This window comes from Botrytis deweyae, assembly GCF_014898535.1.
Source record: "Botrytis deweyae strain B1 chromosome Unknown BDEW_021, whole genome shotgun sequence".
Taxonomy (NCBI): domain Eukaryota; kingdom Fungi; phylum Ascomycota; class Leotiomycetes; order Helotiales; family Sclerotiniaceae; genus Botrytis; species Botrytis deweyae.
The window spans coordinates 23,905-48,136 of NW_024066228.1; the positions used below are offsets into that span (position 1 = coordinate 23,905).

General features: G+C 42.0%; 9 protein-coding genes across 9 annotated transcripts; 4 read left to right on the forward strand and 5 right to left on the reverse strand.

Moving 5' to 3' along the window:
- Positions 1 to 259: 259 nt before the first annotated feature.
- Positions 260 to 1,991, reverse strand: EAE98_008166 (uncharacterized protein; the record flags this gene model as incomplete). Its single annotated transcript, XM_038955789.1, has 2 exons — positions 260 to 1,621; positions 1,842 to 1,991. 2 exons carry the CDS (start codon positions 1,989 to 1,991, stop codon positions 260 to 262), a joined length of 1,512 nt encoding a protein of 503 aa, XP_038807655.1.
- A 985-nt stretch (positions 1,992 to 2,976) lies between these two features.
- Positions 2,977 to 3,762, forward strand: EAE98_008167 (uncharacterized protein; the record flags this gene model as incomplete). Its single annotated transcript, XM_038955790.1, has 1 exon — positions 2,977 to 3,762. One exon carries the CDS (start codon positions 2,977 to 2,979, stop codon positions 3,760 to 3,762), a length of 786 nt encoding a protein of 261 aa, XP_038807656.1.
- Positions 3,763 to 3,871: 109 nt separating this feature from the next.
- On the reverse strand, positions 3,872 to 5,585 carry EAE98_008168 (uncharacterized protein; the record flags this gene model as incomplete). The annotated part of the gene is made up of 5 exons (XM_038955791.1): positions 3,872 to 4,444; positions 4,490 to 4,693; positions 4,750 to 5,024; positions 5,076 to 5,426; positions 5,525 to 5,585. 5 exons carry the CDS (start codon positions 5,583 to 5,585, stop codon positions 3,872 to 3,874), a joined length of 1,464 nt encoding a protein of 487 aa, XP_038807657.1.
- A 1,365-nt stretch (positions 5,586 to 6,950) lies between these two features.
- Positions 6,951 to 8,083, reverse strand: EAE98_008169 (uncharacterized protein; the record flags this gene model as incomplete). The annotated part of the gene is made up of 2 exons (XM_038955792.1): positions 6,951 to 7,884; positions 8,010 to 8,083. The coding sequence occupies 2 exons, from the start codon at positions 8,081 to 8,083 to the stop codon at positions 6,951 to 6,953; spliced, it is 1,008 nt and encodes a 335-aa protein (XP_038807658.1).
- A 1,349-nt stretch (positions 8,084 to 9,432) lies between these two features.
- On the forward strand, positions 9,433 to 10,509 carry EAE98_008170 (uncharacterized protein; the record flags this gene model as incomplete). Its single annotated transcript, XM_038955793.1, has 3 exons — positions 9,433 to 9,573; positions 9,626 to 10,244; positions 10,303 to 10,509. The coding sequence occupies 3 exons, from the start codon at positions 9,433 to 9,435 to the stop codon at positions 10,392 to 10,394; spliced, it is 852 nt and encodes a 283-aa protein (XP_038807659.1). The 3' UTR covers positions 10,395 to 10,509.
- Positions 10,510 to 10,701: 192 nt separating this feature from the next.
- On the reverse strand, positions 10,702 to 11,487 carry EAE98_008171 (uncharacterized protein; the record flags this gene model as incomplete). The annotated part of the gene is made up of 4 exons (XM_038955794.1): positions 10,702 to 10,988; positions 11,075 to 11,280; positions 11,347 to 11,363; positions 11,428 to 11,487. The coding sequence occupies 4 exons, from the start codon at positions 11,485 to 11,487 to the stop codon at positions 10,702 to 10,704; spliced, it is 570 nt and encodes a 189-aa protein (XP_038807660.1).
- A 190-nt stretch (positions 11,488 to 11,677) lies between these two features.
- Positions 11,678 to 13,025, forward strand: EAE98_008172 (uncharacterized protein). Its single transcript, XM_038955795.1, has 3 exons — positions 11,678 to 12,032; positions 12,087 to 12,165; positions 12,219 to 13,025. The coding sequence occupies exons 1-3, from the start codon at positions 11,764 to 11,766 to the stop codon at positions 12,882 to 12,884; spliced, it is 1,014 nt and encodes a 337-aa protein (XP_038807661.1). The 5' UTR covers positions 11,678 to 11,763; the 3' UTR covers positions 12,885 to 13,025.
- Positions 13,026 to 13,390: 365 nt separating this feature from the next.
- Positions 13,391 to 17,412, forward strand: EAE98_008173 (uncharacterized protein; the record flags this gene model as incomplete). Its single annotated transcript, XM_038955796.1, has 3 exons — positions 13,391 to 13,587; positions 13,715 to 16,670; positions 16,729 to 17,412. 3 exons carry the CDS (start codon positions 13,391 to 13,393, stop codon positions 17,410 to 17,412), a joined length of 3,837 nt encoding a protein of 1,278 aa, XP_038807662.1.
- Positions 17,413 to 17,975: 563 nt separating this feature from the next.
- On the reverse strand, positions 17,976 to 19,942 carry EAE98_008174 (uncharacterized protein). The gene is made up of 2 exons (XM_038955797.1): positions 19,171 to 19,942; positions 17,976 to 19,084 (listed from the first exon to the last, which is right to left on the reverse strand). Exons 1-2 carry the CDS (start codon positions 19,515 to 19,517, stop codon positions 18,394 to 18,396), a joined length of 1,038 nt encoding a protein of 345 aa, XP_038807663.1. The 5' UTR covers positions 19,518 to 19,942; the 3' UTR covers positions 17,976 to 18,393.
- Between the last annotated feature and the right edge of the window lie 4,290 nt (positions 19,943 to 24,232).

Consider the following 24,232-nt stretch of genomic DNA (forward strand, 5'->3'; position numbering starts at 1 on the left):
CTATCAACGGTCCTGAAAGGAAGAAAAATTTCTTCGCAGATGAAGAATCAAATCACTCGTCAACGCAGCAGAATGTGGCTCTGGCAAGCCCTTCTTTTGTGGGCATAAACGACCGTTTGATTGTCAGAACTTAATTAGCACATTGAAGAATACAAATTATGTACGTTTAAATGGTAATGCTGATTTTGATACCTAAAATAAACAGATACGCTGATGTCTAACAAGATTTGTTGCCTACAACATCATCGCTATTCAAACTTTACAATGCTGGTAAAAGTACAACCCGAGAGCTCAAACGTGACCTTGGACCATGATTGAGTCGTAGTGGGTTGCCAGTGGGCCAAAAGATATCTTGAATATGGTATAGTCGTTCCGTGTCCCACATACAATAACCCCAGGATGACCAACAGTCCCGAAAGCAATACTTTTGGGATATCATAAAAAATCTGATAAAGCTGTATGTGAAAGGGGCGCTTGGAAAATCGAGTTGCCCCGCTCTGCTTTCGGGAGAGCGATCATAACAGTCCAGAAATCGAAGGTATTCTGATGTTTCAATTTGGCTTTGCTGATTATTCGAGGCCTGGTCTATCAGATAGTAGTGAATCGTCATTATCTTTGTGAATTGAGTAGACAATAGTATTTTGTCTTGTTGTATTGGAATGTCTATAAGAGGAATTTTCGTCTTGGGTCCATTTTGGTTACAAACCTTCCAAAAGAACTCAACACCCTTATTGATAAAAGTTCGATTAAATTCGTTATAATGTTTCCTGAAATCATCGCAGCTGCCCAACTTGATGTTTCCCGCTTCAAGTATTCTTTTTAAGGTCGATGGAGAACCGGATTGCTGAGCCTGGGAGCTTTTTGCCAAAAAATCTTTGCATTCGTTGATAACATCATTGTATTCTCTTTCCATGTAGTCTTTTACCGAGACTATCTCCTCTAGTTCCCAAAAGCTGAAATGATCAAAGAACGCCTCATAAATTTCTTGACCGACAATTTGACGCCCCCGGATTATTCCGTGTAACCGCTCGTTTAACGAAGTTTGCTCAATGAGATAATAATCGCCGCGTTTAAAAAGACGGACGTATAGCTCAAGATTATGGAAAGCCCGTTGTATTCGAAGCTCCTCATGCCTCCCTAACTCGCTCTTCTCATACTTCTCGTGCGTCCACGGATGCAAATTCAAACAAGATTCGAAAAAATCTCGAGCAACAGCTTTTATTATCAAATGGAACTCTGCAATTGAAAGCAGAGTTCTCATATTATAACTGCTTCCATCGTAGGTTGTGGCTCTCGAATCCGTGGAATACTGGTCCATAAACTCGCGCACGTGGCCTGTCCATCGTATTCTGCGTACTGAATCGCTGGATATGGCAACCGCTTGAAGGAAGATAGGAAGGGTCATTTCATCGACTAGCATTTTGCAGAATACTTCACATTGATATTGATCGTTGATGTAACATTCATGGAAAGATCGAGAGGTGGAGATTAAGGAGTGTAAAGAATCAATGTCTGTCAATTCCTTGAATATTTGACGCATGACCTCGATGAGGAGTCGGTCAAAAATTTCGACAGGGCCTGTAGCAACTGCTTTTGACGAAAGGAAGTGCAATTTTGTACGCTGTGAGGTTAGAGAAATGGTAAGATTTTTAAACATTGAAATAATGCTAAACGTCTGGATCAATATGAACATCCAATCGGAATGCGCGAAGCCTTCTAAAAGATTCAAGGCTTGAGAAAACTCAAATAAGGTTGCACAAGTGACTAAAGGGTTTGATACTGGATAAGAATAATGTGTAGATATTGAAACCAACGATTTTATGAAGCCGGATTGGACTTACATTTGCTGCTATTTCATTGACTGCCAATATACGTCTTTGTACCATTTCCTGCCTGACTTCGGCATGTAGTATTGCCAATCTTTCTTCCTTGAGCCTCTTAGCAGCATCTTCAGGAGATTTTTGGCGACTGCTGTTCTTTTTCTTGGCCATAGTGAAGTGCAGGACTTGAGGAGGAGGTGAAAAGCTCAGGAAAAGAGCCTGAAGGGCAATTTGCGAGCAGCAACTCAAAATTGATTCTAATGTGTTGGAATTTTGACTTAGGCTTTAATAAAAATTGACTTGATATTTTGGAGTAGATAAGTATAGCGTCTGACAAAGAATGGAAAAGAATGTATGTGAATCATTGGAATAAGAAAAGAAGAAGAAGAGAACGCAGATGAGATTTTGAGGTCCATGGGGAGCAACTTTCATATATAGAACGAGGGAGATACAAGCCAAACCTTCACATAACAATGTCCTAAGGCAATGATAATTCAGATAAATGCCACCCAAATTTGATTTCTATCGGAAGGAGGAAAGCACTCAAGGCAAAGTTCAGAACGACATACAACGGCCGTCTTATCTAACCCATCAGTATGAAAACATTGATATGTGTCGATGATGAATGCGAACACTAATCACAATTGATCATGAACTTCAAGAATGCGCACCTCTTCGACAACGGAATTGATTTATTTCACCACTACCAGACACAACGCAAGCATAATCAAATGTGCAATCTTTGTCTTCCATGAGGCGAACAGCGCAGCATTGCTTCACCCAGAACTTGGGGGTTGCGACCACCTCGTCGAGCTTGCGTGAGACATGGCCTCTTAAAGTTCCTTAACCGGAAATACGCAAACAAGGCCGGTGTAGGGAAGTGCTCGGCTCAAATGTGACTGTATATCACTCTAATCAGACAAGCAATCTGTATTGAAATTATCTTCGATCTTCGGGACCGAGAGTTGTGTTTGAACTTTTTGTTGTGCATTCTTGCCGTTTCGTTGGATTCTGGGTAAAGAGCCCCACCTCTTAGCCCAATCTAGCGTTACACCCCGATTTACTTGATAAAGCAACCAGTGTTATACATACTTGGTTTTTATCCTCCAGCAACTAATATATACATTCCAATATCTAATTCGCAAAGACTTCAAATATGGCAACCTCAATCAAATTTCCACCTACGGTATCAGTATCCCTTCCGATCCTAGCCAAAATGATTGATCATTCCCTCCTCCACCCCACCATGACCGATACCGAAATCGCCACTGGTCTTTCCATTGCCGCCAAATACAAAGTTGCAACTGCTTGCGTTAAACCATATTCTGTTGAACAAGCCGTCTCTGCCCTCAAAGGAACTGGTGTCGATGTATGTCCCGTGATTGGATTTCCTGCTGGAAATAGCACTACAGAAGTCAAGGTGTTCGAGGCTACTAAAGCCGCGGAAGCTGGCGGAAAAGAGATTGATATGGTGATCAACATTGGCAAAGCATTAGGGGGAGATTGGGATTATGTTCAAAAAGAAATCCAAGCTATCAATGAGGCTGTGGTGTCTAAGGGTTCGATTTTGAAAGTCATTTTCAGAAACGATTTTCTAACCGACGCGGAGATTGTGAAGTTATGTCATATTTGCAGTGAGGTTGGGGTAGCATTTGTGAAGACTAGTACGGGATATGGATTTGTGAAACAAAGCAATGGGATGTACAATTATCAAGGTGCCACATTACCACATCTTGATCTGATGAGGGAGAATGTAAAGAAAGGTATACAGATCAAGGCGGCTGGCGGAGTGAGGACTTTGGATGATTTGTTAAGAGTTAGGGCATTGGGAGTCACGAGAGTTGGTGCTACTGCTACCGAGGCTATTCTTGAGGAGGCTATGAGAAGAGGGATTGGAGAAGAATTGGTCGAGGTCAATGTTCCTCCGCTTAGTTCAGTATGAAAGAAGTATCGGATCGAAAAGGTTGGTACAGTATTATGGGATTTTTATTCTATGTTGATATTCTCTGTATTGATAATCTTACATTGTCGCCAACAATTATTCTATATTCTCAGATGAAGGAAGGTATTCGCTTCCGCATGTCAACCAATTTCCTCCAGTCAACTCTCTTGCTTGCGCCATTACCTTCCGCTAAATCCATCTGCTTCCATACTGTTTCTATAATACCTCTCACTGTCTCCAAATTTCTGATTCGCCTCTCACTCTGCATATCTTCCAAGACATCAAGGATTTGGATTCGTTGCTCGTCAGATACAACTTCACAGGCCGCTATGAATAATGGCCATGGACTTGTACAGATACCGTTCCTAGTCAGAATTTCCAAAGCTTTATTAACTAGATCTTGTATTGTATCGGAGTCGGAAGGTATTGATAGTATTGAATGAAGATATATGAGGGCACCCAGCCGGTAAAGCTCAGCCGTGTTTTCTATTTTCATCTGATCAATCTTGCCGGTAGTGTCATCTTCCATGATTGCCGAGATTTGATGAGCATTTTCGAGTTGTTTTACTAGTCCTCGGGCGAAATCTTGATATTCCCCTTGCCTTTCTGTTATTCCAGAAAGTTCATTGATACAGGATATGCATTCGAGGACTTCTAAAGAACATCCTAGCGAACCGATAATCTGCCAATATCAGCGTCTTTCTTTCAATGCCCGCGCAAAACTTACGATTTTGTTCTCGGGGTTTGCACTCGGAGCTCCCAAAAATGTACTATTTAGAAATTGTCTCTGCCGCCTCCCATGGCTAAAATCTGCTAGGACATCATGATATAAAAGCCAAGTGTTCAAGAAATGATCTTTCGTCATTCTCAAGCCAATATCCCTTGCTGCCTTTAAATGCGTAGGCCAGCTTCCATCGGCCCCATCAAAAACCTATCCGGAAGTTAAAAGATGTAAGCTTTTAGTGGTTGGAGCTTAGATATACTTACATCGCCCACACAAAGCATCATACAAGTAGCAAATTGCCCTCGAAGTCCACCATCTCCTCTCTGAATAGATTGTGATAAGAGTCGTATAGCAGAAACTTTGTATTGTACTGCAGCTTCGGCCCCCCATAAATGATATGCTGATACTGCAAGGATAGCATATCGAAGACTCAGACATGAAAGGTATCGGTCTGCAAGCGCATTCGGGAGTAGGTAATTCCGAAACCCATTTAGACTATCATCAATAGTAGTAATCATGCGAGACAAAACCTCTGTATCTATGAGCTTGTCAATATATTTCCATTATGTGGAGAGTTCCCTTGTCTTACAGTAAGATAATAATGTCGCATCCCGTGACCCAAGAGTAGTTTCATATCCATACTTCAGGCTTCTTTGAGGGCTTGTCATATACCGATGTGTTGAATAGCATTCCTGCTGATAGCCGGATGCAATCTTTACGTCAACGAAAGTCGAATTTAGAAATTGATATTTTTCACGTGCCGGGAAAGCCAGAAAAGTTTGTTGAGGTAGATGAGCTTCATTCTCCCAAGAATGAACCGGTCTCCGTCCATCACCCGATTCAGGCCAATGAAGTTTTACACCATAACCTTCACAAAATCGATCAGTTCTTTTGCAATTATTGCAATGAGGAATGCCTTTGTCGCATCCAATTTTCCTGCCTTCATGAACCGTTAGATCGTCAACATCAATGTGGGGGTTACATTGGAAGGCGGGGCAATTACGGGGATTGAGAAAATGGTTGGAGATGTGTGCTTACTTTTACACGTCCAGCAGCCTTTGACCGACTTCTTTTCTTTGGGTCTTCTGGCAAGAGACATGTCTTGGAATTTGCAACTTTGCACGAACTCAATTTGGATGTACGAAGCGTTGATGTTCCGGGATGTGAGTCACGACTTATGTCATGGTCACGTGAGTACTTGTTGGAACGATCTCTACGTAGGAGAAAAAAGAGGCCGGTTTTGATCACTTTTTAATACCCTCAATAACCAAATTCTTCTTCTTAAATCTAAAATAAAATATAAACTTTGATAAGAATTAGTATAATTAAAAGGTGGAAAGTAGTTTGATATTTTCAGATTTATTTGTTTTATTTGTGGTTGATTTATAATTCAATTAATTCAGAGATTTCATTAAAGATTTATATGGTCAAAATCGGCCTCTTTTTTCTCCTACGTAGAGACGGTGTAAACATCACGAATAAATTATGGAAGCATAGAAGCATACAAGAACGATTAAAGATCGGGCAAGAGTAAATTAAGACGGGCTTGATGGTATTTCAGCGGATAAAAAGCACATAGCCACCATCAATGAGAATTAAACATATGTTCTTTGTTCACAGGTAGTCAATTGACCAACTTACCATTAATATTTCACCCCTTCTGGGAAGCTACCGATCTTCGCGATAAATACGTTATTATCAGGCAAGTTAGAACCTAGAAGACAGCACCTAATGAAGCTTTTATAATATGAAAAGGCGCCAATTTGAGCACTCTTATGCGCTGGTTTACAAATTGAGGGAGAAAGTGGAATTGCATGTTGTGACCCCATGTTTGAGTTGAGAAGATCAGTCTTCTCTTCAAGTGTTGTTTGTATACTCAGAGTCTTAGCCAAAGTTCTGAATGTAATGTAAAAGCAGAGTTGAGGTTGTCTGTTCTTAGTTGTCGATGCAACATGAGAGGGAGAAGATAACCCGAAAAGCGACAATTCGAGACAATTCCAGAGATTCTTGATCATCCAGAAGGAAAACAAGATCCCGAAATCTAAAATTTGATGTTGTAATTATTCAGGAGAAGCGTAAGCAGATTATCACTTTAGCTTAGACCGAGAGCTAATTCAGAAACATAACACATAGATAGGTTTGATGGGCTATGTTTGGAGTTTGCATGGCATAAAAGCAGTATAATAAATAACAGAAATCAAATCAGGATTGAAAATTTATAAATTCTTGTTCGTGTATTGTGTATTGTGTATAAAATGAACTATTGATACGTGTATAATAGATCCGCTGAACTAGAAAAGTGCACGACAAAGATAATAGCGACGAAACGATCCACGCAGGAATCTTCATGACCTGGCCAACAAGTGTATCCAAATAGCTTCCCAAAAAACGTCTAACATCTTGTTCGAAACAAAACTAGTATCCAAGCCACCAAAAAAATCTTTTGCTAATCGGAATTCTCAGCTCAGCGTAGGATTCCGTGGAGCAACCCATGCAGGGTATTATGTACAATCTCGTTGGCCTGGTGTACAGCTTTATTGGCATCATGTACAGCGCCGTCATTATCGCGGAGAACAAGACGCCTCAGAAGACCAGTAAGAAATCCAGGCCCTGCTGTATCATCTTCCACAGCATCTTCAACGGTACCGCGTGGGGCGTCGGTCAAATCATCACCTCTTGTAGTTTCTTGGGCACCATCAACTGCATCGTTGGCAATAATGTTTCCTTCACCATTATGAGTACGATGATGTCCTAAGACATCGCGGGCAGTGGGACCTCCCGCATCATCGCCGACAACACCACGCCTCCCAATACCGGATTTGATAACTATCAAGCCGGCACGATTACCACCTCCTGAACCGCCGAAAAGACTACCTTCTTCACCATTGTGGCTATGATGATCATGATGATGCCGTAAAGCATTGCGGTCAGTAAGACTTCCCGCATCATCGCTGCCAATTTCACGCCTTGTAGTACGGCCAAAAATACCACCTGGTGTAGCATCGTCGGCAATATTAAGTGCATCGTCGACAATCTCGCCTTCTTGACTCTTATGGCCATGATGACGCCCTAAAACATCGCGGGCAGTAAGACCTCCTGCATTGTCGCCGACAATACCACGCCTTGTATTACTGAAAGAAACACCGTCGATAAGATGCTGCGGATCGTCGAAAATATTTCTTTCTACATCCTCGTCGTCATCTCGGGCACTAAGGCCTCCTGTAATATCGTCTAAATTGAGACTTCCTACAGCATCCTCGACAGCATTGTTTCCTGAAGCATTTTTTGTATCGTCGCTTCCTACAGCATTGCCGGCAGTGGTACTTCCTGCAATACTTTTTGTGTTATCATCGGATGTGGAGCCACCGATGAGTCCTCTAGTTCTGAGTCTGGTTGGACTGAAAATTGAATGTTAGCTTTCAAGATAAGAGGATAAAATATAAATTTCATGAAAGAATAGGATTGGAGGCGCGAGAGATGCAATGATTCAAGACTGAGTGTTTCTTAGGGGGACTAGACTCACGAGTTAATGGGAGAGGCAAAGGTGGTAGCCCATAAGAAAGAAGCAGCGACGAGAGCCGGCTTGGTGAAATGCATTTTTGGCTTGGTTATGAGAATATATTTGTGTCTTAAAAAGTTGATTAAGTGAGTATTGTGGTTAATGCAAGAAGTCGTTGGATACCCCTCTGATATGGTATGCGGAAGACTTTCACTTGAAGATGAAGATGTTGCTAATGATCAAAATGAGATACGATGCGTCATGTCTCCTCTTATATATACTGATATATGTTTCAAGACGGCTCAGAACACTTGTTGACATGAACCTTCCAAGGAAGAGAAGATGTCCGAATACGAGACAATTGACTTCGACAGCACTACAACGACTTTTGAGCCACTTTAGGACGAGAAAGATAAGGGATCAAAGCTTCTAGACTAATGGTGAAAGGTCTCAGACTACTTCCAATGCAAGAATGGAGAGACTCTCAGTTTCGAATCAAGCTGACATGGAATCCAGCGTAAAGACTGGACTGGGCTATTGATAGCGTTGCTTCCAAACATAAAGCGCATTAATAGCTTATCCCCCGTAGATCGCAGGAGTGAGACTCAATCAGACTTCATAGAAAGGAACCATAAATAGGGGGTAGTCTCGCAAGTGAAGTGTTGTAGGAAGAGAGGGTCGAAGACTTTCTCGGTAAAAAATGCCCATTGCCAGGCGGCCGGAGACGAACAATCAACCAAAACCTTAAATAGCAAGATGAAAATCTTGAAACAATAGGTTTCTTTGGTTAATTGTAAAATATCAATACACAAACCTATATCTTTAGCAATTATCGATTCCTATCTGCTTCCATTGAAACAGTGTCCCTTGTTTTGAAAAACTGGATTTAACTTAATTCATTATCGAAGTATTAGTGAAGGTTATTGAAAGTTTGAATCATCTCCAATTGTATTATGTCTTAGATAAGGTTGACAACCGAATTGATCTTTCGCTGATCAAGATTATCAAACTTTGACTTTCGATAATTAATAGTTTAACGAGTGTTTATAGGTTCGAAGTCTTGAAAGCACCTATCAGATTTAAATTATGATATTCCTCTATCATCGCCTAGGTAGTTTTAGGGTTTGATCAATGCCTCGATCTCCGAATTTTGAAAAATTATGCTTCTCCTTGTGATCACAACTCTTTGATCTCTTCGATTAGGCGTATATTGACATCTTTCGAGAAATTACAAAGGACCAATAGTGATGTCAACATTTTATAATACATTTTCTGGTGACAGCTTGAGGTAGTAAGCGAAAGCATTTAGAGCAAGTCTTTTAGACCAACCTTAATCATGTGACCCGAAATTTTAGTCCTGCGCTCGTCACGGGATTCTCTTCCTCATCACTGAGAAGTTTTTCTCTGCCCACTGGAAGTCAAGAGAGCAAGTGCTCAATCCAGAACTATGGACTCTTCAATGATAAATTCAGATACAATCTCTGATACGAAAGTATCATCGCAGATAAATTTTCCACCCGATGCAAAATCTATGACTCAAGATGAAATAGATACACATATATTTTTCATGCGTGAAGCTCTTGCTATGGTAATTAATCTAGTCATCTATTTGGTTAGCATCAATGTTGACATATTTCTAGGCAAATCTCGCTCTGAACACCAATGAGACCCCCGTAGGTTGTGTACTAGTTGATCCGATCCTCAAGAAGGTCGTAGCTAGAGGAATGAATGCCACCAACAGGAGTTATAATGGGACAAGACATGCAGAATTTATTGCTATTGACGAATTGCTGTCTTCGATTCCCAATGTTGCACGTGGCGACGCGGATGAAAGTAGGAGCGCGAAAAGAAAGAGGGAGGAGAATGAAAATGAGAGCAACGACGAAAAAGGGGATGGGAGAGAAAATTCAAAGCGTGGGTATGGGCCGGAAGATTTGAAAAATTTGGATCTATATGTCACGATAGAACCTTGTATAATGTGTGCATCATTATTACAACAATTTGGAATACGAAAAGTATGGTATGGGGCGGTAAATGATAAATTTGGAGGGAATGGTGGAGTTTTAAATATTCATGTTGGGAACGGAAAATTTGATAGCAATGACGCCGCCGAAGATGAAGCAAAAGATGGCACGAATCAGACAGTCGAGGAAGAAAGAACGGAGAAACATGAAGGTGATTATGAAGTTAGTGGTGGGTGGTTGCGAGAAGAAGCTATTGTTATTTTGAGGAGATTTTATGTCCAAGAGAATGGAAGAGGTAGGTATTCTGATTTTATTTCTATTCTTTTGAAGACCTCAAAGCTGATTTGCAACAGCGCCCGAACCCAGAAACAAGAAAGAGAGGATATTGAAATTAGAGGTGGAACCAATAATAGATTCGAGAGTAAAGGGTGATGAAACGGGTTAAATCTGAGATATTTTGGTCTACTGAGTGGCTTCCAAAAGATCGAAGATAGGCGATGTATGGTTTGGATGCAATAGACAGTCGAGATATACTCCGGGTAGTATATTAGGGAAAGACATAATTCACATTACGCAAAAATTGAATATATAGACGTCATGTAAAACACTCACAATTTCACAACTCAGGCTCGCGACAGAAAATTTAAGCGCATCATTCCAGTTCCCCTATTTACAGTCGCCCTTTTCGAGTTGTTCGATTCCACCCCCAAAAGATATTTTCCCTAAGCGCCGCTTCATCACAATTCGCACTTCTAGTTTGACAATTTCTTTCCCGAGCTCTCAGCCTCCAACTCTCTCTCGGCTTGTTGATAATACTTGGCTGTGTCAACTCCATGCTGATTGTGGTTTACCATGTTAAACCAAGGCATAACATGCATCCAGACTCCTGCATATCTTGAATTCCTCGATGCGACTCCCTGGATATATGGTGTAGTTGAGCTTTCCCCATATAAAGACTCTCCCTTCTTAACTTTGTTCACCATTTCTCTCATATCCATTTCTTGCTCACGCTTATTTTCCGTGAAACCGTAGAATCTTACTGTTATTATGAATTAGCACATTTGAACGAGTTCAGATGAAGGCGGGGGAATGAAGCGGAGAAAGCAGATTGATCTAAATACATACGTATAGAGCGTTGGTAAAACATAAAGAAACCAGCTCCAACACCAATAACTCCCGATAATCGCATGATTGGAGCAAACCCTCCTTTTCCAACGAGTGAAGGTGAAATTCGTTCCCACAACAACATCAAACCCGGTCCTGCGGTAGCCGTCGCTGCTCCGACCGCATAGTCCGATGGTCTTGCATAGCCAAGTACTCTTTTGATATGTCTGTATGATACGTATCAGTATTTTTCCCCTCTTCGCGATATCACTGGCGGGGTTTATGGAACGTACGGGTCACTGTCGATGAGCTTGGGAGCAGTTAGCTTGTGTGTTTCTTGCGTAAACTTCGGCAGCAAAGTGACGAGAACTTACAGGATACTCGGTGTTGATTTTCTTTGAAGGCACAAATGGCCTTTGTTCGGTATTCGACATTTTGAAATATGCCAATTGCTTACAATTGGGATTCAACGCACTGGTGAGGTCAATTCTTGATGGAGGTTCGATATCGAAACGCTAAATTGTGCATGGGCCAGGTCAGTATATTTCTGCCTGATTTAAATTGATTTATGCCTTACAATCCGTCGCGTCTTCCCTTATAGTGGACGCGTTTGGTACAACGAATTTTGGTTTTCTGTGTGAATTTAGGTTATATTTAAATTCTAAGAAAACGAAAGCTTACTGGCTTTTGATCATTGGTCTACTTATACAATGGACTCTCCACCACCAAGGCCTCTTCCCACCGAGACGCCCAATGCCGGTGGGAATGAATTCGATGATCTAGATGACCTTTTCGATTACGATGCTGGAGATGCAAATGATCCTTTCAGCGACAATTACGTGGTTCCTGGGAGTAAAGAAAAAGAAACAACCAAGACCTCAGAAAGCAATACCAAAAGCGGTGCAGGACTTGGCATTGATGAAGAAATTCAGGTTACCAAAAAGCCTAGAGTCCCTAGAGTGAAACTTGATGAGCACAAGTATGTCCAATTTGTCTGATGAATGGACTTGGAGATACTGACATAGATTTGAAGACTTTTGTCTTCTGCAGGAATACCAAAACTACGGAAAAAAGCGGCAGATCATTTGAAGTTTAAGGGTAAAGGCCATGAGGTATAGATTGTAACAATTTTGTGAATATAAGCTTTATACTTACAGAAATATAGTATTCAGATGCAGCTCGTCTCCTTGCGTTCTACCAACTTTGGCTCGATGATCTATTCCCAAAAGCCAAATTTGGTGACGCATTAGCTATGGTGGAAAAGCTGGGTCACAAAAAAATGATACAATCTGCGAGAATGGACTGGATCAATGAGGGGAAAGCTAAGTCATCGGTCCATGAAGATTCCCTATTTGATGAACCAGAACTTCCTCCACGCGATGAAAATGAACGAGAGAAAACAGTCTCGAGGATAGCACCGATATTCGAAAATGCAGCAAGTGAAAGACCCAAAACACCAGTTCCAAATCAAGATCCGGACTTCGATGATATGTATGATTCTACTCCGAAGAATGCGCGACAAAACCCAGCTATACAGTCTACTTCAGTCTTTGGTGGTGGTAACGATAGTATATTTGGTCCTCCGAAAGTTACCACAGCTGGGGATGATGGACCGCCAGACGATGATCTGGAGGCATTACTTGCAGAAGCAGAACAGGAAGGGGGCGATGAGGAAATGTTAGATGAAGATCTCGAAGCGTTGCTTGCCGGAGATAACGATAATACACATCCTAGTCGACCTGCAAAACAAGATACAGGAAAATCTAAACAAGCGGAAGATGATGATTTGGATGCTATGGAAGCTATGATGGATATGGATGGGGGATGGTAAACAGGTTGCGGCTGGCGTTAGGGTGTACAATGGCAGCATTATGAGGCGTTGGGGTGAACTATTTTGTATGAAACTTTTTAATTCGGAATTATATTCCAATGAGATGATGCTCTTCATAGTCTAAGTAGCCTACTAAATCACTCGATTGTATGATGTTAATTGAAGTGATTGACAATGGTGGGTCTTATGTGGTGAACAATTGGCTATGTCATCGAGCCGATTAGGTTGAATTGTATAGAAATGTCAAACATAACAGAGATTGTAAAACACATCGTCTTTGAACTCAAAAAGGAATTGTTCGAAATGCTCTAGATTCCCAAATTAAGATAATAAATACACTATCACTCAACCTTTTTCGCTGGTGAAGTGCAGAGCCCAAAAGCCCAAGAACCCCACCCCCACCATAATTTTGTAAAGCACGTACCTGAGAAGCTGCAGCTTCAAGAGCTACCTACCGGTACTTTACACAGCACTTCCAAGATCTGTGGAAGATCTGTCAGTTAACCATGGCAGAAGGTTTAATCGCAGCTTTAGATCATCTTGATCTCGAAACACAGGATGACTGGATTGACAGTATACTCGATGAGCAACGTCCACCAAAACGCATCAAGCAAAATCGCGACGAGCTTAAACAGGAGCTTGAACAGAAGTACCTGACGCCATCAACAACATTTTCTACAGAATGGTTAAATAAGCTTCAACAGTAAGTCTTATTCTTCCTTCATAACCTTCATACTGGGGTCGCGGTACATCTGTCTGTATGACAAGATGCGCGAGATAAAAAGCATGGGCAGCTTCTTGGGGCATTATTAACATCTATTTTCATTCAGGCGCTGGGACTCACCAGCAAATTATACAGACCTTTTTCAACTCGCCCCAACTCAAACACGTACAATCACACGGTTCACAAGAGAAGGTTTAGAAGGCCGGGTTACAGGTTATAAGGAAGTTACAGTACCAGCAAACAGTGCGACTGCTAAAAACTCTACGTCTTTTATGAGAAAACCAGCAAATAAGGCAGATTTTGTCAGAGGTGCAGCAGGTTTCTTTCCATTCGCGCCTGGGGGATTAGATGCTGTAGTGGCTGCGGCTGCTTTGGATGAACAGGCCGGTAAAATCAATGATGCAGTACCTGAAAAAAAGAATCTGGAAAAAATCATAAACTTTGGTGGTGAGGATGGGCTATTAAGCGTACCACCAGGGTTTACTAGGGGGCTAAAGTTTGAGAAGAAGGGAGAAGTTGATGAGAAAGAGGCTGAAGACGTAAAGAATGTCCTAGAGGAAGAACCCGTTGAGGAAGTGTCTGCAAATGGAGCAGATGGCGCCATAAAGGATGAAGCTACTTCGGAAAGCTCAGACGAAGAAGAAGATGATATTGATTCAATGTTGCCAGTCGAGTATCCGGCACTAGAGCCCCACGGTGCACTAGCAGCCTCAAGCGCGAAGAGAAGTGGAAAAGAATGGGCACATATGGTTGATGTCAAGAGAGACATTCCAAATTTCAGAGAATTAGTTCCGGACATGGCAAGAGATTGGCCATTCGAACTGGATACGTTTCAAAAGGAAGCAGTTTATCATTTGGAAAGCGGAGATTCAGTTTTTGTTGCTGCTCATACATCGGCAGGTAAAACAGTAGTAGCAGAATATGCTATTGCTCTTGCCGCCAAGCATATGACCAAGGCAATTTATACATCACCAATCAAAGCATTGAGCAATCAGAAATTCCGAGATTTCCGACAAGTTTTCGACGAAGTTGGTATTCTCACGGGAGATGTGCAGATCAATCCTGAGGCGAGTTGTCTTATCATGACCACAGAGATTTTAAGAAGTATGCTTTACAGGGGAGCTGATTTAATCAGAGATGTGGAATTTGTTATTTTCGATGAAGTACATTACGTTAATGATTTAGAGAGAGGAGTGGTCTGGGAAGAAGTTATCATTATGTTACCAGAACATGTAACATTGATTTTGCTGTCCGCAACTGTCCCTAACACCTACGAATTTGCATCCTGGGTTGGAAGAACTAAAAAGAAAGACATTTATGTCATCTCAACTCCAAAGAGACCAGTTCCACTAGAACATTACCTTTGGGCAGATAAAGGGATTCACAAGATTGTGGATGCGGAAAAGAAGTTCATCGAGAAGGGTTGGAAGTCCGCAAACGATGTACTATCTGGAAGAGATAAGGTAAAGGCTCTACCTCCGCCAGACTCCTCAAATGCTCGTGGAGGAGGAAACCAAAGAGGTAGAGGTCAAGGTCAGAATGCGCGTGGTAGTGCACAACGTGGCGGTGGTCAACAACGCGGAGGAGCACAACAGAGAGGCGGTCGTGGTGGTAGTGGACCACCCCGTGCTAGTCATAATCCAGGGCATATGGGACGTGGTGGTAGACCTGGAGGTCGAACAACAGCTGCCCAAGACAAGACATTATGGGTACACCTAGTTCAATTTCTTAAAAAAGAAAACTTACTCCCAACATGTATTTTTGTCTTCTCCAAAAAGAGATGCGAAGAGAATGCAGATGCATTGAGTAATCAAGACTTCTGCACAGCGACAGAAAAGAGTGCGATACACATGACAATTGAGAAATCTATTGCTCGGCTCAAACCAGAAGACCGGCAATTGCCACAAATCATTCGATTACGAGATTTACTTGGGCGAGGTATTGCTGTTCACCATGGTGGTCTGCTACCTATTGTGAAAGAAATTGTTGAGATGTTATTCGCACAAACTTTGGTGAAAGTGCTTTTCGCCACAGAAACATTTGCTATGGGATTGAATTTGCCAACTCGAACAGTTGTCTTTTCTGGATATCGCAAGCATGATGGACAATCCTTCCGTGATTTATTGCCTGGAGAATATACTCAAATGGCTGGTAGAGCAGGTCGTCGTGGATTAGATCCTGTGGGTTCGGTTATAATCGTTGCGCCGGGAGGTGGTGAAGCTCCACCCGTTACTGAACTTCGACAAATGATACTCGGAGAACCGTCAAAACTTCGTTCTCAATTCAGGTTGACCTACAATATGATACTTAATCTTTTGCGAGTTGAGGCTTTGAAAATTGAGGAGATGATCAAAAGAAGTTTTAGTGAACATGCTACCCAACAACTTCTACCTGAGCATGAAAAGGCGGTCAAAATATCCGAAGCAGACCTGGCCAAGATCACCAGAGAACCTTGCGATATTTGTGAACAAGATTTAGATACTTATCATGAAGCAACTCAGACTTATAAGCAACTGACTCGCGATGTTCATATAGGATCACTATCAACTGCTATTGGTCGTCGAATGTTTATCAAGGGTCGTCTGGTAGTTTACCACAAGGATGGTGTTCGCACACCTGGTATTCTTGTTCGTGACGGTGCTACAGACGTGAATGGCCTATCTGTCCATATTCTCGAAATCAGAACAAGACGAGATCAATGGGATACCACTGATTTGTTGCCGTTCGTACCTAAGTTTCGAGGAATGTTTACCAAACTTCCTAATCTCAAGAAGCACATTTCCACCAAGACTTGTTACGTTTCTGTTAATGATTTGGAGTGCGTCACGAATACGATTGTGAAGGGAGTAGTTCCTGACATATACAAAGGTGGGGAACTTTATGAGAGTGCAAAACAGATTCTCTTCAATCTTTGTTCATCGTGGGAAAGTGATGTATGGGATGAACTGGACTGGTCCAAGATCAAGGTTCTCCAATTGAGGGAAAATCTTGTAAAGCGTTCGGAACAAGCTACCATCACCCAAGAAGCTAATTGCTTAAAATGTCCTTCATTTTTGAAACATGTAGGTGCCCCTTCGAATCCTTGGATCATATAACATGTACTAATAAACTTACCCTCAGTTCGCAATGTGTCATGATCAATGGCTAATCCAAGCCAATATCATTCAACTTCGCCAACTTATGTCTGACAACAATCTTCAACTGTTGCCTGATTACGAACAACGAATCCAAGTCCTCAAAGATCTAGACTTTATCGATGACGCTTCTCGCGTTCAACTCAAGGGAAAGGTCGCTTGCGAGATACACTCCGCAGATGAATTAATCCTGACAGAACTGATTCTTGACAACGTACTATCAGCATATACGCCAGAAGAAATCGTCTCTCTTCTTAGCGCCTTTATTTTCCAAGAAAAAACAACTATCGTCCCAACTCTCCCCAGTTCCTTAGAATCCGGCAAAATCAAAATCTTTGAACTCTCAAAAAAGATAACAGATATGCAAATATTACATCAAGTTATTCAACCAACATCCGAATCCAATGATTTTGAAGCTCATCCTGAGCGTTTTGGACTCATGGAAGTCGTATATGAATGGGCACGCGGAATGAGTTTCAAGAATATTACAATGCTGACAGATGTACTTGAAGGTACAATTGTGAGAGTCATCACGAGATTAGATGAGACTTGCAGGGAGGTCAGAAATGCGGCTAGAATCATTGGTGATCCTGAGTTGTTTCAAAAAATGCAAACCTGTCAAGAGATCATCAAGAGGGATATTACTGCTGTGGCTAGTTTGTACATGTAGGTAGATAGGTGGTTTTATGATTATGGATGGGTTAAACGAGTTGGGGGGGGGGAAATACTAGAGCATTGCCTGTACATTACTATACCTATGGAATTATGAAGTAATGAGGAAACGAATATTTTTTTGGATCATTTTGATCATTTCAGATGCACGCATGATCTGAGATTGATGTCTAGACCTGGGTGATCTAGACTTGGGGACGAAAGAGAAATTTCCAGAGTGAATTCTACGCATTGGAAAAGTTTTGTTGCATATTTCATTATTCAATATTTTATTGAGGGCGTGGGGAGAGGGTCGGATTGGTGGAATGGAGAACTTTTATTCAATTTTTATTCATGATATTTATGGTTGTTGTGTTTCATCGGATGTGTATCATGATTGTCATTGTATACCTAGGTACTGGTATGGTAGTTCAGCACCGCCAGTATGATCTTTCGGAACATGAGCAATACAGTAGTATTATATGATTGATGCCCAATAGCTTAATTACTGTTCTGAAGTCTCAAAGCAAACACAGATACTCATCTCATGTATGACGGCGTGTAAGTTCATCTCTGATGTATATAGGTATTAAATCGGTAAATTCTTAGTCTAAAGCACTAAGTGGATCTAATCAAGGATTTCGTAAATGAATTCATATATTCATTTCACCCTCATATTTGTATCCATATGATGTGATGGATGTGAGAATAACCATGTATCCGAGTGAACGGAAACCATGATGTAACAATTGCAGCGCATGCCGGTGCTTTCTTTCCCTTGTAACCTTTCCCTTTTCTAATGCATTCCCCGTACCAGGCCTTTCCAATTCTTATCCCCAAACTCCATGCTTGCGTTTGCAAAGAAATTGAATTCCGTATGATCCCCTATAATTCATGCATGCCATGCTGGTATTCCATCCAGTACCTGTCCATCGCTTTTCCCATCCAATTCTCCCCTCCTAAAACCCGGTACGTAATCATAAATATTCTCTCTCGATTTTTATTCGTGCCCTAATAATCCCCAATTATCCATCGCTTTCCCTTCCATGACTAAATCATTAACTCCCTCGATCTTTCCTCCCACCCCCTCTAAGTCTAATACCTCGACCCGCTTCATCCACGTTTCTGGCCATATCAAATACACCCCGTGAATATCTCTCATGTGAGCTTGCCACTCTTCATCAAACAGCGTTTCGCGGTTATAGCACGGGACTTGTTCACCACTAGCTTGCGATAACGATTTGCAATAGTCGAGGATGGCGAAACCTTCCGAGGGAGTGATGACGGTCCATTCGAATTTTGTACGGAGAGCATGAGAGCGAAGCGAGGAGAAGGGATCGGAGAGGGCGTGTGCTGAGCCTTGGGCTAGGGAGCGATAGTTGGAGAGGGCTGAGGTACTGTTTGGACTTGGGATGGTGGAGTAGGATAGCCCGCTGGTACTGGATGGGGATCGATGAGAGGAGTATGAATCGTAGCTCGAGGTGGATGTTGTTAGGGGTCGTTGAGCTATACTTGTATAGGGTGAGGATGAGGGAGTAAGAGATACTGAGGAGTAAGATGAATAAGAAGGTGTGTGTGATGAGTATATGAGTTGGGGATGTTCGTCCTCCAGTGGTGTGATATTGCCATGTGATGAGTAATGTGACGTGGATCCTGATCTTTCATGTGAAGATTTGTGAGTTGGTACTTCCCTATACGATTGGTTAGCAAATGATGTACAATTTCCCTGTGCATAAATAATCAGGGGAGAAAAATCCCCCAAAATAGAAACTCTTACAATCTTCCTCTTCCACTAGCTGCCTCCGCTATCGTCAAATTAAGTCCTTCGTTTTTGATATGAACAGAAACGTGTTTCCTCAATTTTGCAGCTGTATCCGTTTCTTTCATACAAAATCCACAAACACTTTCGCATTTCGCTATCCTCAATACACCCGTCGTATTCCAGGGGGGATGTGTGTGACCTCTACTACATGTAGTTGGTGGAAGGGAGCTTTCCCTATCCATTCTTCTGGGTAACGAACTCTCTCGTTCTGTTCTTCTCGACTGATGACTAACTGAAGGCTTTATATCGTGTCCTTGACTGTGACTATGGCGAAAGATTCGAGTGTGGATCGTGGTCACCATTTAGACGCTCTGATATGAAGATGGGAATATAATTTGGGCCTTGAATCGTGAAATTGTCATGGACTTCTTTTCCCCAAAATGCTAGCAGGCCGTTGTATTCGATGTCGTGGTCTGACGATGATAATGATGATGAATATGATGATGAAGAAAAAGCAAATTAAATCCCAAGAATGCTTTGATGAGAAATGACAAATTTTCCGAGATCGATATATTATGGGAATTCGACTCTTGAATATTACTTGAACAATGTAAATTCCAAGCGAGCGATGAATGAAGTTGAAGTTTAATTTGCTTAATGTGGTTGAACTCCCGACACTCGTTTCATATAAAAGATGCCAACGTAGATTTGAATGAAACACCGACAGGAAAAGCATCCATTCTTATAAAAATGTGAAGCCTTCAAATCCAAAGTAAATAAATAATGATAGGAAGGAAGTAATAAGCTTAAGAAGATCTTCAAGAAAGGATGATCGATCGGTGGGGATAAGTAGATTATTATTACATGGCAGCTGGTATTATTGTCATTATTCTTATTATTATTTATTTTATTTTCTCAAATGTAATGAATACTTCAATCAAAAGGGTACAAATGTCACTCACTTCATGGCCATGGGACGCCATGGGACGCCAGGGACGGTATGGTAAATTTGCTTAGCTTAGTAGGTATTGGGTTGCGGTTGCGGTTACGGTTTGTGCACGTACGATGCGGCGATAGTATTAGGCAGTCTCGAAATCGAAAGCAGAATTACTCTATTGGGAAATAATCGCGAAGTTTGAATTGGGTGTGAACCGGTTTCAGAAGTTGCGATTGGTTGAAAGGGGCTCGAGATGGGGTCACCAATGTAAGACTAATGAACATTTCTGGTGCGAGCGAAGCGAGGAAGCTTGGATGGAAGGGCAATTAGACCGAGCCGCACACGTGGGATGGCATGGCAGCGTGGGATTTCAAGCGATGTGTACCTGGGTATAGTTGGTACCAGTCAGTGCCCTGTGAGTGAAATTGAAGCGGATATACGTGGGTAGAAAGATGAAAAGTGCCAGAGACTAAGATCGAGATGCGAGACCGAAATGTTAAAATAGTGGAGTGAAGGGATGAATGGATCGGTGGATGAATGGATGCGACGCTTGCGAGTCTAATCGACATTAGTTTTGGGTGTGGAGACCTATGCTGTTGGAATATGGTAAGTTTGCGAGAAAAAGGAAGAACATTAGGAATTTAGGAGACTGGTAGGCTAAAGCTATTAGTGGTTCATGGTTCATCTGATTGTGTGGTTAATGTACATCTGACATTTTGATACCTAGGCAACTCGCAGAGAGAGTATTTTGATATTGTAACAAGTAGAAGCAGTAACACAATACAGGTCATGGGCAATCACGTAAGCGGTGTTGTCACAGCACGAGACTTCTTACCGTATGGTATCTATTCATTCGTATTCAAGATCTGATGGGTCTGGGATAGTGTTATTGCGGTGCTTGATAACGGTCTACGGAGTAGCGACAAACTCCTCCCCGCGGGAACAAACCAGGGGGTATCTTCCTCTTTCCGGGGAGAGATGTTCAGCCAATATAAAATTCACGAGAGGTAAATTGTAACGAAACAAAACAAACGAGACAAGGGGGCAACGAGGGATAACGAGCTTGATAATGGAATTTCCGACGGGACAAGTTAAGATACATTAAATGAACTTCAATAAGGTTTACACATGCAAGCATGTTTTGCTACCAGTAAGAGTATATGAGCTACATTCGGACTTTCCTCCTAGGTATCCAGCAGGGTGACCATGTGAGGTGACAGATGATCGCCGGGAAGGAAGATGAGATGAGAACGCTGCCACGAATCCACGATTCACTCAAAAGAGTAGAAAGTTACGAAACTAATGTCTATGATCATTCGATAGTTCCTTAACCAAGGTTTATCCATGGGAATCTTCGAAGGAGTCAAGAGTGCAAACAACTAATCAGCAATTCGCGTGCTGAGAAGTCATAATGGCCCTTTGAAACATCGTTGAAGAGAGATACCGAACATAGATTAAAACAAAAGCATTCGCCGACTAATCCTCTTCTAGAATAACGGTTAGAAGGCCGAGGCCACACCCGGGGTCCAAAAGTAATATGGATAAAACCCTAGACTCCGAACTTTAGGCGTACCATGATTATCTTAACCGTGGCACTGGAACACTGAAAGTCTAATATTTCTTATTATATTTTCCTCAGACTTCCCACTGGGATTTCGACCCAAGAACCCCAAACCAAACGCCAAAAGTCATACGGCATGCGATACCTAGGTGTATATTTAGATTTCGACGTGAAAATAGCCTGCACCGGATCAACCACCAAGATCGAGATGCGATGCGGCTTGCGAGAAACATACATACATACATACATACATACATCGAGATGCTAAGGTGTCCACGTCAACATTGACGTCCGAAAGTTAATCAATGGTTGGTTAGAACAATGTGAACCCATGTATTGTGCAACTGTCGTCGACAAATCGCATCTTCACATGGGGATTTGGGGGAGGTCTAACAAACCGATAGATGTACGATAGCACGCTACGGCACAATCTAATGCATGTCATAATGTCAGAGTGACTAGTGAGCAGTCATTGGACGAGGAGTGCAGAACAGCTGATTTTGAGTCTTTGCAGGCTTCGACAATGCTTACCATTGCATTGCAAGCCTTTGCGGCTTATCGTTCTAAATATTCCAAGGTTACTATCACTATCATTGTTGCTATCGCTACGATACAAAAGAACGGATTTAGAAGGTGGAACACATTGACTACAAAATTGAGAGTTTTCTCTCTCTCCCCAAATACAAGCGGGAAGGGGTGTATATTGATTGAAAGCCTCTTCGACATTCTTCTTTTCAGGAGAAGAGCAATGCTCGTTTCCATCTTCTCCGGTCCCTCCGATTCGTATCAAGACAGGTGGATAGCTAGTTCCACATGGATGAAAAAAGCGATATACTCAATCAATTCGATTCATATATTGAAAACATTTATATTGCCGAGAGGATTTTTGATGATATCACTTAGCTAGTCTATTGAGAAATAAATGAAGTGGAAAGTATATTATATGAAGGCTTATATCTAGATACATACACTCGATGTCTGCAGCAGTGCAGCAGAATAATGGAGTTCCCGAATTGAGATCGAACATTGAAAAGAGTGTAGGTAATGTACTGTTCTAGAGTCCCAGTTTTCCGTCCTAATAAGCCTGAGTACACATTTTTCGAACTTCCCCTCACACTTCCAAAACCATCTCGCAAAACAAATCATAAATCAGAATACGGACGGCACTTCAATCTTGGAGGCACGGGATGGACGGGAGGATCCATAACTAACTCATGCTCATCTCTCCACACGTCTGGTGGTCCGTCAAGCAGAGAGAAAAGACATCGGCACACTAAACACACACCTGGGGAACGGAAGATGCGATTCGATGACTCTGCGTGGTAGCCACAGCTCCCGACATCGAAACAATAAGCAACCCGACCAATGATTGGTGTTCCCAGACCCTCTACCTTATCACCTCTCGATTCGTCGCCACACATGCATCTCCAGACTCGGAATGTGATGATCGCTCTGCAAAATTGTCGCTACATAAAGTGGCTGTTTTCTGGCGGAAGAGCGGTATACCTAGTGAATGAGACAATCTCGTCGCGGCTTGCTTTTTGGACGATTCGTGAAGCTTTTTGCAACTACTTGGCGAAGGAATGAGCATCGGGTCTAGAATTTGAGAGGCTTTGCTTTATATTGTATCGTAGATTGTGATGCCTCGGTGTTTGTTTTTAACTGGTACAACGTCAGATCTTATCTTACTCATTCTCGGTCTGTTGTATAATTCTATGGCCTGCGCAGTGGCACTGTGGTGGTAAGTACTAATCGACCCTTTTTGTAATCTTTTTGTAATCTTTTTGTAATGTGAGAAATTTTTGTCTACAACGTGTGATTTTGTTGTAGCATGGGCATCGTATTGAAGGGAATTACAACCTGGGGAGCTTTTCTTCTACTTTGATTATAGGGGTAGAAAAATAGATGTTTCTAGTCTTGAGGCTTTCCCAGGCTTTTCATAATAACGTTACATATTCGGGAGCAACGTTTGAGTTGCGAGGTATTTCTCCAATCTTTCCCCATATCCTCCCCTCTTCATTTCATTCCCGTACGACTCATAGATGTACATCTCGCATCAAATTTACTTTCAATCTACATCTAAACGAAACTCATCTCTTGATTCGTCTCCTTCAATATGCATGCTGACATGACCGTCAGCCCTAATCGTTCAGGCCATCAGCATCAGCACATTCTTTCAGCCCTGTGAAAGATTAAATAACCCGTCATACCGATTCTTGCCCGCAATCACAGCTTACGGCATTCTCCTCCCGCGTTTTCTAGCCTCTTTTCAGATAGAGTAGTAGGTCATAGGTAGGTCAAGCAAGATGAGGTGGTGCTTACGGTAGTTTTGTGATGCCGGGAGTGAGCGAGCGATATTTCGTTAACCTATGAGTGAGGGTATCTTCCACGCCGAAAAGAATGAGGAATATCGTCGACGGAGATATCCCAGACACCGCCTGATCCTTTCTTCTCTTCAAGTTGTGTATCAAGATATGATAAGTATCGAGATTCAAGACAAATCCTCATGAATCGTGTGTAAGGATTATTGGACTCGTGCTTGAGCTACGATGGAAGAGGTCAACCGTATTTCGCCCAAC

Coding starts and splice junctions, on each gene's coding strand:
- EAE98_008172 (XM_038955795.1), top strand. CDS start 11,764: ATGGACTCTCCACCACCAAGGCCTCTTCCCACCGAGACGCCCAATGCC. Junction 12,033..12,086: donor GTGAAACTTGATGAGCACAA/GTATGTCCAATT, acceptor ATAGATTTGAAG/ACTTTTGTCTTCTGCAGGAA. Junction 12,166..12,218: donor TTAAGGGTAAAGGCCATGAG/GTATAGATTGTA, acceptor ACAGAAATATAG/TATTCAGATGCAGCTCGTCT.
- EAE98_008174 (XM_038955797.1), bottom strand. CDS start 19,517: ATGGTGACCACGATCCACACTCGAATCTTTCGCCATAGTCACAGTCAA. Junction 19,085..19,170: donor GCTAGTGGAAGAGGAAGATT/GTAAGAGTTTCT, acceptor CCAATCGTATAG/GGAAGTACCAACTCACAAAT.